Below are 14,399 nucleotides of genomic sequence, written 5' to 3'. Positions count from 1 at the left end.
TAAATGATCTATATTTTTTTAAACATTTCTCACTTTCTTTTGTTTATATTTCGATAATTACGTTAGTTTTAGTTCGAGTTAGTTAGATGTTTAGTTAGAGGTTAGTTGCGTTCGAATTAACTTTTGAAATTCTTCCATTATAGTTGATCAATTACAATTTCTTTTGTATATACTAAAATAAAGCAAGTCTAAATAAAATAGTAATGATGGAATAAAATGGTACTGATGGAACTTCAAGGATGAAACATTTATAAATATATAAATACCGATTTTGCGTGTTCGAGAAAACGGATAAAACTCATAACGTGTTGATCTTATTAACGTATGAATACTATTTATGATTACTATTAGAATAGAATTAATATCTTAGGAGAGCTATTCCATACTACAAAAATTTGTATATTTCAATTCAAAAATTTAAGTTATATAAAATTTTATGTGACTTTATTAAAATATTAAATTAAATTTTTAAGTTGAATTTTGGTTCAAATTACATTTCACAGAAAAATCACTATTATTCGGATAAAATGACACATGAACATAATACATTTTTTGTTGTCGTTCACGATTTTCTTATTGGATTCAGTCTTATATTTAGAGGTTTTTCTAGTTACAATTAAATCACGTTTATCTCTAGTGACATTTACGCGTCTTTGGTTACATTCAAGGCTGTAATTTTCTTATAGCGTTTAATTACAACGATACATTCATAACGTGTAGCACGGATAAAATTTCGAGATCTACGCTGAACTTTTATCGAACACGAGATATTTCGTGATCCATACACATGTTAATTACCTTTAAATTACTTTAAAAAACGATAGTCAGATCGAATAGTCTGGAAACACGGACAGAAATAAATAACTAGTACCTATCTTTCTCAATTATTTTGAAAATTAAACTAATCGATAGATAGATAAATCAAGATTGCAAAGGTCACTTGATATCGTTATGATATAAGACTGTCCCCAACTCGCTGAATTCCATTAATTTTGTTCTATTCCAAATCAATCAAACGGCTGTGATGCAATATTTGATATGACAGGTTTCAATTTTCTTCCTAGGTATGTATGTGTTGTAGACACGAATGTAATTGGTAAATTATATCTTTACAACGATCCTATCGAATTAATTCAATTCGTCAATTTCGTTCTCGAATAATATAGTTGATACTAAAGGAATTCGACGAAAAAAAGTTTATCGTTTTAAAATATAAATATAATATAAAAAGAAATTAATTAATAAATATTAATTTTGTTCTGCATTTCTGTCTTGCAGTTTCAATTAATAAAGAGACATATTACGTGTTCACCTTCTGCCCCCCCTCTTCCTTACTATAGACTCGTTCTGTATATATTATTTTTGTTGTTTTATTCAAATTCATGACTGCTATTATTTATATTACTTGAGGAAATAAAATAAATCAGTCACTTTAAACAAAAAAAAAAAAAAATTAATTTAGAGTCAAACAAACTTGGGCCTGCATAAGTCGTCCGATAGGCCGCACAGCGTTCAAGTGTTGGAAAGGAGCAAGTGAAGTGATGATATATTTTATTAAAAGAAGAAATAATCTGAAGTCACTATATATAAAAGTTCAGATTCTTACCTATTTTCACGTTTCGATCGTACCTCTATATTAAAAATTCCTTATTGTATTTGACGTAACAAAATAACGTTTGTTTCAACTGGTCAACGTCACTTGGAACCAGCTATAAATACAGAATTCTGGTCGAAGTCTGGGGCAAAGAACCAGCTCCAAAAACAGAGGAAAAATCCTCTGAAAACAGAGGAAAGGAGAGAGGATGCCAGGATCGTCGATGTGGTCAATTCTAAGGGAATAGCCGTGAAGAGAGTAGAATTTAATCGAGTCCTTATTTACCAGGGCCCTTGCTCAAAGAAGCCACCAGATGAAACCGATGTGGAGCCATTCGTTTCAATGCTCACCGCTTGGTAAACTTTGCTTTCTCCGCCATTGAAAACCGGAACACTAGCTTCTCGGCTGCTTGAACGTTACATCCGTTCAGTTCTCTGAATTATCCTGACCGCAGATTTCTTTTGTTCAAAGTGACTGCTCTGCAAGTAGCGATAAACCGTGATTGTGTACTTTCCATCCTTGTTTCTACCGGGGTAGAATAATTTTTCAAAGGGGTGTTTTAAGTTGTACATGCCAATTGAAAGAATCATGCTACACATGACTAACGGGTAACAAAATTGCTAGTGAAGCATAAATTACCATATATGAGAAATATTATATAATCATATAAAAAAGAGAATACGTTTCGCCATTCCGTGGTTTCATATTTACACGCTCGTAAAGTCGATGAAATATCAGTTTAATTGGTAGGGAGATATCGAAATAAATTGCTCAGAATAGATCGTAAACGAAATTCTCATTACTTTACGATTAGATTATATATATTGTATATTGTATATATATATATACAATTGATTTTAACTTTAGCTCAATGGAATTTGATTAAAGACAGTTATTGACAAGAGGATATTTTCAGGATTTTAATATTAACGAATATACCTTTGCATCATTAGAATTGCATCGGCACATGAGTCATCGGACGGTTCGAATCGGAAATGATTCATATTGTTGTGCCTTATAGTGTTAAGGAAGTTTCGATCTGATAGATTCAAGAAATAACGAACTCCAGATCAAAACATCATCGCCGTTATTTGTAATCGCCAACCGGAATTACATTCGAACTTTTTATAATAACAACTGTAGTTATAAATAGACGAACGTGCTCTCTAGAAGTCAGTATCAGTATCCGTATCGAGTATTATCAGTCAGTATCATTACGAGCAGTATTATCAGTCTTTATAGCGAATCATTACGAGAGTCTTCATAGCGATCAACATAACGAATTATCACAGCGAGTTCTACGATAGAATCGAGTGAGAGACGATTGCGACCGACATACACTATCTCTGTACTTGTATTCAAAGTGATTTTAAAATACATTGACCATTACATTTTACCGCTCGTCTCTTTAATACACTAACACGTTTAATACCAGCTCAGAATTGTCCTTGATTAACTACGACACAAACTCGTAAATGTTCTAATATGGATAATTTATGTTCTGTCGTTTGTCCACATCTCCTCATGTGTACCATGGTATAACATGTAACATAGCGCTGAAATGCAGAGAAAATGTTCGTGTGACAAAACTAGCTCGTCCAAATCGAATCATGGAAGTCTTTTTACAAATCTCACTTTCTCGACAAAAGGACGCAGAAACAGGCAACCATTAAAGAACTGTTCGCTTTAAGAAGCTGTTCCAATACGTTCGAATGATTTCGTGCACTACATTGTAACTGATTTATGATGTCAAGCCATTAAGACGCTAGCAGCGTGTGGAAAATAAAGCTGCTATCGTGTATAAGCTATACGAAGAAGACAAAAATCTAGAAGAAGAAAATCCGAAAGAGAATCCGTATAGGGAAACATTATCCAATTTATATTGGACCAGACGACATTTGGATATTTTCACATTTACATTGCACAAACGTCTTATTTTAAGGATATTCCCATATTTCGCTTTTATTCGACATATACATGTAATATCGTGATATAATATATTTACAAGGAATGGATGATACAGATGTTGATTTGACAGAAAAGACGATTGTAGTTCAACCTGAACTATTCACACCAAACATACAGAAAACAGCACAATTAAATAATTAGATAACGACTCGACTTTTTACAAAATGCCATCCACACTCTCTCGGTAACGCCACTCGCCAACAACTGACTCTTGATTCCCCCTCTTTTCCGTCGCTTGGCAACCGCTCGTGGGCCAGATCACGTAGGCCTACTCTTTCCAAAACTACGCGATAGAAAAACAAACGCCTAACGCCTCGGCTCTCGCGACACTTCACGCGGTTCACCCGCCAACTCCCAGGCCTCTCACTCACGATACTACACTCGGCCATCCTGCAATAACATCTGCCCTCAGATGTTGCCTTCTATCTCGCTGTCATCTGATGCGTTTTGCTTCCCTCTCTCTCGCTTCCCGTTTTGCTCTGCGTTTCTCCGCTTCTTTCTCATATTCCTTTTGTTTGCGACGTTCCCGCGTCTCCCATGCTCTCAAACGCTCTTGATAAGCTGCTTCTTTTTCTCTCGCTCTTCTTTCGTTCTTTTTCCTCTCCTTCGCCTCTTCCTCTTCCTCCCTTTCACGCATAATTTCTCTTTCAGTTTTCCTTGCTTCTTCTCTTTCACGTTCTCTTTCTCGTTCCCTGTCCCTTTCCCTTTCTCTATCTCTTTCACGTTCTCTTTCACGCTCTCTTTCGCGGTCACGGTCTCTTTCTCTTTCTCTTTCTCTATCTCTTTCTCGATCTCTATCTCTATCACGATCTCTGTCGCTTCTCTGACGATCCCTCTCTCGTTCCTTAGATCTAGATTTAGACCGCCTTTTGTCTCTTCTACTACTTCCGGTACTACTACTGCGGCCTTTATGAGACGTGGGACTACCAAGATCGCCGTCTTGATCGTCTTTAGTGTTACTGCCATCACGCCTGTCTCGTCGCTCTTTTTCACGTTTCTCCCGTTCTTCTTTCTCAACAGCTTCTTTCTTCCGTTTAACTTGAGCCTTCTCCTCCTCCTGCTTCCATAATTCCATCAACTCGTCCACCTCTTTTTTCTCCGAAGGTGCCAATCTTCGCGGCCTTCGAACCACAGGTTTGTCACTCTTTAACACGATTTTTGCCGTTATCCCAACGTCCCGCTTTTTCTCCGGCTTATACCCCTTAATGATATCGCGAATTGCTTCCCGATAATGCGGTTCCTGCACGTGTGTTAGGTCTATTTCATCAGTCTGTTCTATCGCGTTGATTCTAAATATATCCGGCACGTCTTTGTTAGTCTGTTCGTCAAGCCGCAAGAAAGTCACTTCGCCTCGCTTAACCCGTAATTCTACCTGATCCAGAAAATCAGTGCCCAACAACATGCCGTGTTTCGTCAATATTTTGTTCGAAACAACGTGTAAAGTGATTGGCAGTTTATACCCATCAACCAACATTACCTTGGTGAATTCACCCCAGGTCTCATTGCCAGCGGAACTAAGACCGTCGAACTTAAGTTTACATTTACCTAGCGGTGGTGACCCTAACCTCGCATACTCGTCTGATCGAATGAATGTGAGATCACTACCCGTATCCACTAATGCCACAAACCTACAATCATCTATCATCACTTCCTTCATATACTTCCCCTTCTCGGATCTTGACACTACGCAGGTCTCTTTCGGTCGCGCCGTACACCTCGCTGCAACATGTCCAAATCCACCGCACTCGAAACACCTAACACCTTTTCCTCTCTCCGGACACTTAACACTTAGATGATCCTCACTACCACAAATGAAGCATCTTCTTTTCTTCATTACATCTGCAGATTGACTGAGCTTCTCTTTCTTCTCGGTTTTAGCCGGCTTCACGATCGACTTTACTCTGCGACTCTTCTGCTCTTCGTACATCACTAACCTCTTCCTCAATTCTTTGATTGACGTAGCGCCGTATAATATAGCCTTATTTCTCTCGTCGTCTATTATTCCATCCACTATGTATTCCACCTTTGCTTCCTCCTCTATGTCCACATGGCTGGCTATTTCGAGCATGCGGTACATGTAAGCCAAACATGCTTCATCACTCTCCTTTTTTGTTTCTTCAAGTTTCTGATGTACCTGCCTACTGTTAACTTTCCTCGAAAATTCTTTCACTAGCCCCCTCTTCAACTCATGCCAAGTCCTGGCGTGACACTCGAAGCTCGCGAATATTTTCGCTGATCCCTTCAGCAGCTTCCTCGCGTAGACTGTCTTCTGTCCATCCGACCACATGCACGTATCAGCGACTTCCTCGAACGACTCGAACCATCGTTCGACATTTTCACCTTTGTTGCCACTAAACGACTCTAATGCATCTTCGACGTCTCTGAAACTCAGTGTCGAACCAACACATGCCCTTCGACAATATTCATCACGGTCCTGATACACCCTTCGCGTACCTCTCTTGTGTCTTCTTGCGTATTTTTTGTCATCTTCGTCCTCACTTTCGTCGTCGCTTTCTTCTTCCGACGAAACATCGTTACCGTCCATGGCCGCTTGTAGTCGTGCGCGTAATTCTGCTTTTCTTCCCGTCGTTTTTAAACCCAAACTAGCAAGGCGCTCTTTCAACTCCTTCGTATTCATTTTCTCAACATTTTCGTCTTCGTTACAATCACGCTCAGCTCTCTGTACATTTTCTAAATCTCGTTGACCGGTTGGCTCTTCACCGCCCGTCGCTCCCTTAGGATACGATTGTCCAGCCCTACACGCCCGATTCAGCCTCGCAATCAGCACTGACCTCGCGCCCGATATAGGGAGGTTCATTCGCGCGAGCTTACTTCTCAGCTCCTCCAGCGTCGAACCTTCTTCACCCGACAATCGTTCGTCCCCGACGTTAGCCATTTTTTCACACTACACCAACTTAAATAGTCAACGATATCGTCTTTTACCGCACCGCGTACCGGTAAACTCACAACTAGCGCGAATAGCTCTGTTAAACCGTTTCGTTTTCTGTCTTGTCCGATCCCGGCTGAGCCCCCAAAAATGTAATATCGTGATATAATATATTTACAAGGAATGGATGATACAGATGTTGATTTGACAGAAAAGACGATTGTAGTTCAACCTGAACTATTCACACCAAACATACAGAAAACAGCACAATTAAATAATTAGATAACGACTCGACTTTTTACAAAATGCCATCCACACTCTCTCGGTAACGCCACTCGCCAACAACTGACTCTTGATTCCCCCTCTTTTCCGTCGCTTGGCAACCGCTCGTGGGCCAGATCACGTAGGCCTACTCTTTCCAAAACTACGCGATAGAAAAACAAACGCCTAACGCCTCGGCTCTCGCGACACTTCACGCGGTTCACCCGCCAACTCCCAGGCCTCTCACTCACGATACTACATACATGAATGATGAAGGCATATCGAATGCAATGTTAATGTCTGTAAAAGTGCAATGACAGATTATGATCGTTCCTATCCATAGAAACTGTAAAGAAAATGGGCGAGTTACTAATATTGTCATATAGGCGCTATCATTCTTCCGTCTAACATGTTTCAAAGAAAGTAAGAAGAAAGTTATTATATACAATTCTCTTCACATTTTGCATAAAGATTTTTAATTGTAATTTTTCAATAGATTCATTCAAATGTGCAATCTTTTTTTCACTTCGATTTATTAAGAAAAAGAGAAAGAGAGAGAGAGGCAGAGAGAGGGAGAGAGAGGGAGAGAGAGAGAGAAAGAAAATTATAAAATGTAGAAATAATATAAAAAGAAAAATAATGGATATTTGCTTCTAATATTCCAATTCGTTTTTCAGTTAAATTTCATAATATAGGGCGAGCAACGTTAATACGTATCTAATATTTTTATTAAAGTTGATGCAATGTAACATTCGCAGACATCATGTTCGCGCGGGAAGACAGTAGAAAATGAAAGCAATTTTAACAGAGGGAGGAAAATCAATGGAAGTGGTAGGATAAAGGAAGAAGGTTCAAAGGGATGCACTTTGTTCTGCTGAAGCAATTCAAGGAGGATGTTTATTTAAATTTTCAGGTAATTTACATCCACTTGCCGCACCGTATCACTTTTCTTCTTCTTCCATTCCATTCGGATGCACTTTTATTGAATTCAGGAAATTTGTATTCACGTCCCGTCAAAAGATTTCTTAATAGAAATAAATAAATTGCACTAGCGTAACTGCCTTGAAAACAGTTATAGGAGCAGAAATAAGATACAAGATTTTGTGAAAAATAATAAAATAATAATATTTAATATTTCTTTTCAAGGTGAAGAAATATAATATAAGTTATACAATACCAATTCACATCTTTTGAGAATACGTAAAAAACCCTTTTATTTGATATTTCCAGTATATAATATATGCTATATACTTATATATTAAAATTCAACACAGTTCGAATTCCAATAAATAATTTCCATGTTACGACGAATAAGTTAAGCGGAAAATCAAATCGCGAGCTCTTGAATAAATTTATTTAAGGATAAAAGGAAACGAAGACGAAAGTGAGTCCGTTTCCTTCTCTTTTGGTTGGAAATGAATTGAATTAAAAAAGAACGTTTTATAAAATGAGAGACCAGTTATTAAAAGATGTTCAACTCGTTTAACAACATAAATTATTTATCATGTATCCGTCGACTTCAAAGATAAGCTTTCAGCGTTCCTTAAATAAAACATGCCCTGAAGAATCTTAAGGGATCAAGAAAATCAAGCTTGCAGCCGCTGTTAAAGCTGGCGAGATAGGGAGCCATGTAATTCCCCGTGGAATGAGAAGGGTGAAAGTTGCTTCCTGAAACCATTCGACGGAGGATCTTTATTTAAATTTTAAAGCTCTTTACTATCTGTATACTTTTGTATCAGTCTTCGTCTTCGAGGTAGAATAAAATCAAATTTTTTTTTTATTTCTTTTCCTTTCCATCTTTTTCTTTTTTTTGTTGTTGTTGTTGTTGTTACGCAATATCTGATATTCGCTCCGTTCTTTCTGAATGAAAGTTAAACAACCGCCCATAGGAAACATAGCGCGTGAAACTACCAGGAGAAACATTATCATCTAGATAGGATGTCGATCGCGAACGAAATAATACAGCCAACTCATTATCGATTTCAATTTAGAATTTTATATTCGCGGAGTATTTTTTAATGTTTTGGAGTAGCGCATGAATTCGCGCGGTAGTAAAAACTTGGTACAACGCGCGCGTGAACAGGAAGAGTACATAAGCTAAAAGGTAACATATTTAATGCAGACGTTTGCATGATAAATTAAAAGCCTGGGATAGTTATAACTTCTGAATAATGTAATAGAAAAATACAGTTGCGTGTGAAAAAGTAATGATGTTATAAAAAAATATACAAATTTTTATGGGAAGAACTGGACCCAAATAAATGTTGGTACTAAATATTCTTCGTCTACATTCGACACATAACTAAAATCTCTGCTTTTTCAGTTTGCATTACAAAGTGTCTCATATAATGTTATACCTTGTTCGTGTTCAAACGTTAATACACTCCATTCTCATACTTCCCTCCTTTTTTGTCGCGAATGTTGAATTATGCTCGGGTCGTCTCGAACTTCATGAAGAATGTGATGGCAGGAAAGTTCGAGGTCTCTGGGTGTATTGTTACGAGGTTTAAGTTAAAGTGAAGTACTCCCATCCCATCGAGGCATTATCAGAAGCGCGAGGGTTCCTATGGAAAACCATTCGTTGTGGCGGAATTACTTTTTTATTGGAGGAACTCCGCAGGTCTAAGCGTGGTAAAGCCTGCATGACTTATTTTCTGAGATTTAACGTGTCGAAAAAAAACAGTCGGATTAATCATGGTAAATGTATATCCTGGAATTTAAGTAATTCGACGTTCAACTGAGGAATAACGACAATCAACATTTACAAAACTCTGTTTTGGATATTATTACATTAAATACGCTTAATTCGTTTGTTGATACTTAACATGTTTGCAGTACGAACTATTTTAGTGAATTATTTGATATGATTTTAATCATTCGATATAGTTAACTATTTTGATATATTCGATTATAATCTTGCATTATAGGCGTTACGTTATTGATATTACTACTAATGTACCTATATATTAGAATCTGGTAAAATATTCACATAAATCTAAAACGCGAAAATCACATTCGGAATATCACGATGAGTTGTTGATAATTGAGAATTATTTTAAGATTTTAAAAATTTAACAAAATTATAAACATATAGCTTATATATATATATATATATATATATATATATATATATATATAACTGCTTAACTGAGTTATTACTAAAACAATAGAAATTTATTTTGTAAAAAAATTACAATATATATTAATATATATATTAATTGTATATATATTGTAATTTTTTACCAAATAAATTTCTATTATTTTAGTAATAACTCAGTTAAGCAGTTAATGGAACGAAATACAAAGAAACATTCATAATTACAAAAAAACAAAGTTCAACGGCAAATATTGCAAAACGAATCTGTATTCTATATCACTTACGTTGCTTTTCAATCAGCATCGATCCATGCTGCAAATGAATACAGAAGTTTTCTCTCCGCTTTCCTAACTCGTAAATACGCTTTAAAAGACCCGATTAACCTAAATTCAACATTTCGATTTCCGTTCAGGTACCTTATCGATTATTGCAACTATCCCCACTTTTTAGAAATTATAAGGTTATTTTATGGAGCTCCGTGCATTTTTTGTATGAATTTTATTTTGAAAAAGACATACAAAGGAATGAGCTGAAACATACATATATCTACTGATATATACGATATAAATTTCTGATGTTGCAACTTCATTTATTCGAATTTCAAAAAGTTCTTTTACGTCGATATTGTACGTATATGAAAATTATAAGGCGAGCAAGAAATATTTTGACGATTGTTTGAAACTGATGAGATAGTACTCCCGCTTGACATTTTAACTAATTTTTGGCTTCGATTATAGCCTTATGACTACGCTTTAAAAATAGTACAATTCTTTTTTTAGGTTGGAAAACAAACGAAAGAACAAAATAAATAGGTAACGTGTATTATTTAAAAACGCAATCGTTTGTCGCAGCTGCAGCGTATCGATGTTTCACATTCATTCGATGAACGCTGCTTATGAAATAAATGTTCGATTTCACGTCAGTAAAGTTAATACGCTGTTACGACACGTAACAGATTCCACCATTAGAAACAACAATCCATCACGGTGTTGTAAAGCAGCAAAAAATGGCTCGCTTCCCTTTTGTTCCTTTAATTCAAGGAACTTTATCGAATTTCCATAAAATATCACCGGCATCCGTCTTCATTCTTTTTCGTGGAGAACCAGGGCCGTATTCAACACGAGAATGCGGTCGAAACGTTGACGCACATTTTCAACCGCGGCGCCGCCGTTGTTCGAGCCCGTTGTCTTTAATCGAGCATCTTGACGCTAATTTGCTCTTAATTGCTCGACGCCCGCGGCGCGTAGATCAAAACTTAACGGGAGAGTCGAGAGAGAAAGAGAGGAAGAAAGCGAGCGCGAGCTTGATGAATGAAAAAAGAAAAGTTACAGTAAGGAGGGCAAGTCGGGGTAAGAAACAGTTTGAAAACGAAAAAGATATACTAACGGGCAAAATCAAGTTTTCCCTCAGAAAAAAATTAGACAGTTAGATAGTTAATTTATCGTAATGAGTTACATTTTACATTTTTTGTAGAGGTTTATAACTAGAGGATATTTAAAGTAGGGTATTCTTGAAATATACTTCTACAGTAGAAAGATTTAAATTATCTATCATATGATACGAAAATATTAAATAATGTCATGAAAATATTTGTCTTCTCGTTGATAAAAAGCTAAATTTATTTATTCAGAAAGTAAGTAACTTGGACGATTCCGACAGAATACTTAATTATTCAACTATTCCCGATATTTAATTAGACAGACGATCCTGGTTTATTTACTGTGGATATCTGATACGTTATTTGTGGTCGTATCATAATAAACTTATTTAAAGGTATGAAATATAAAAAGTTTTCAATCGTTAAAAAAGAGTTTCATTGATCCTGTAACCGCTTTGTTCCCGTCTCATAAGAGCGTGATCGAGTCGGGGAGCGCTTAGACGCGTGTTCGACAAACTCAAGCCAAGATTTATAGACGTGGACTGGTTATCGATCGCGAACTCCTGCTTGTATCGCTAGTAATTGGAACATTTATGAGCCAATCAATCACTTTTCTCGTTGCAGTCCCCCCTATGCTGTGGATACCGCACCAATTGGTTGGTGCACCCTCGGACCATACGGTTACACTGGAATGCCACACAGAGGCTCATCCGACTTCTTTGAATTACTGGACCAGGGAGGATGGCCTGATGATTCAGGGGAGCAAGAAGTACAAGACTACTTCGACGCCGGAGAAACCCTCGTACAAGACGCATATGACGCTTACGATATACGATTTGCAGGTAAGAACAGATTTCATTGTTCATCTTTTGTATCGACATTTCGGTATCCGTAAATAGTAAAATAATTTCGAAAAATAGTTGACAAAAATTCTTCGATAAATAAATATGGTAAATAGTCAAATTTTTATCAACTATACTATAACGTAAAGGAATCAAGCTTAAACTCCATACTTTAGTATGCGAGGAACGTTCGTTAATAATTAAGTAAAGTAGTTCACGCAGCAGACAAGACTTATTAGCCATGCAAATGTTCTTACGGTAACATTTATTAATCATGATTTGCGAATAAATCATTATGACATTTCATGAATAAGCTACACTTATTTACTCACATTATTTATGTGGGTTCAGGAGGTCTGTGGTAATATAATGTTAAAGGAGGAAGAGGAGAAGAAAATTGAAGGAACAAGAAAAAGAAGATATTTTATCCAAATTAGATTCGTCATTGAAGTTATCTATCAGTATATCTATTTCATAGTTAGATGCCAGGTATGGACCGAGTTAGAAAACGTACTAGTATAAAAGCGACGGCCATTGAACATTTTTGGAAAACTGCGACATTGTCGCACATTTAATAAATTGATTACCAACAAATATTCTAAAAAATATACATAATGTATTTTTCGGTAAAATTTTACAAAAATTAATAATACGACACCAATTTATTTATTGGAAATACAAAAAGATACTACGAAAAGTTGATGAAATAAAACCATACTATAATGGCAGAAGTTTCGTTAGACACATGCGGATCATTAGCTTTGTTCATATTCTTGGACCGACTACTATTCTGTATAATAAAATGAATGAGAGCCAGAGATGGAATACTGTTCCCCATTATTTTCATTACTTCTGTTATTATTATTTTTCTACTTTTCTAAAAAATATGGAATAATTCTTCCAATTAGTCTGTTTCTCTGATAAACAATTATACTTTTTAATTATTATAAATATACTTTTGATGAAATATCACAGCGTCAAAATTAATACAGTAACACATAAACACAGCATTTCATAGAAAAATTCGCAATTCTATTTTCTCGGGTAATCGTTTCAATCTCCATTCCCCGCGTTCCGTCAAAGAATCGAGGAAGCAAAAGCGAATGCTCACCGATTGTTGAACTTCAGCCGATGTCTTTTAATTATTTTAATATCGTTTTCTCGTCGATGGATCGGAAGCGAATCGTTACTCTTCGATGAAACAAAAATCCCAATGTATCGACGCGAAAAATTACCGATTGAATTGCAACATCTGGCAAAGACAATTCGTTTGTCGTGTTCGCTGAAACATGTCTCGAAGCGACGCGTCGAAAATCGTTTTCCAAGGTTGAAATAAAATCATCTCTTGAACGATGAATTCATCGAAACAAAATTTATCCGCTTATTTCTCGAGTAAGAATAAAGATAACTTAACGGGACTAAAAATATAAAGTAAGGATTTTAAATAGAAATCGCGTATCGATTATTCTAAAATTGTGCATAAAGGTATAGGCTGAAATCGGTCATCATTAATATTATTGAGATATAACTCGATGATGAAGTAATTTTCCCTGCTAATTTTTCATCTTTTTATTTTAGTGCGATTAGGTAGGTACGTATATCACATGGCAGGTTGGTTCTTTCTTTTTGGGTGTTTGTTCGTTTGTTTGCGATACAAATATTCTTCTATTCTCCGGTGTTCCCTGAATTAAGACATCCTATTTTTCCGTTTTTTCTTAAATAACATGGAACAAAGATCATGTGGTCTTTTTCCCTTGTTAAGTAATTTCTTGCCGCATTTTTTCTCGCACCGTTTGGTTATTCATGTAGAATAAACAGCCGAGAAATCGATATTTTTCTTGCAAGAACATCTTAATTTTCATAGCCTATTAAATGTAATTATTGTTGTTATTAACCATCGTTATTAACTTTTTATATTTTTTTGAGAATTGTGTTTCGAGGAATATTTACACGAGTCATTTGTTTAACAAAGATATGCAATTCTTTTGTGAAAATATAGTTGCACTACAAATGTGTTGACGAAAAAAAAATACATAAAAAGTTTTCCTTCGTCACATCCTCAGCCAAGCAAAAAATACTTCCCTTGTTACATATACAGGGTATTAAAAAATAAATGTGTAAAACTTCATGGAAGTATAGTACTGACTGGAAGGAGTAAAAGACATTTAATCAACACGAAACTTAAAATTAATTTTTTCGAAACAATTTTTTTATAATGATGACGAAACTTCCAGTACCGCGATGCCTCTTTTGCAAAAAGGAACTGAAATTTTCAAGATTGTCTTTTCGTGAAATACTCTGAAGGTTAGCTTCGATTCCAGAGGAAAATGCTCACCTACGGAACTCTGACTTTAAGTCGGCATGAAGAGCCG

The 14,399-nt window shown here is 36.0% G+C and overlaps 1 protein-coding gene across 5 annotated transcripts in view; it reads left to right on the top strand.

Annotated features, from left to right (window-relative positions):
• The window catches only part of LOC138180724 (lachesin), a 299,803-nt gene that overhangs the window by 229,306 nt on the left and 56,098 nt on the right, over positions 1-14,399 (top strand). For all 5 annotated transcript variants that reach the window (XM_069114824.1, XM_069114825.1, XM_069114826.1 and 2 more), the window contains one exon: positions 11,810-12,027. In XM_069114824.1, coding sequence (XP_068970925.1) covers positions 11,810-12,027 — 218 coding nt within the window. The remainder of the gene's footprint in view (positions 1-11,809; positions 12,028-14,399) is intronic.

Source organism: Bombus flavifrons, chromosome 6 (assembly GCF_040668555.2).
Source record: "Bombus flavifrons isolate JBK064 chromosome 6, iyBomFlav1_principal, whole genome shotgun sequence".
Taxonomy (NCBI): Eukaryota; Metazoa; Arthropoda; class Insecta; order Hymenoptera; family Apidae; genus Bombus; species Bombus flavifrons.
Note: the sequence above shows the minus strand (reverse complement) of the source record. Positions and strands in the feature narration are given on the sequence as shown.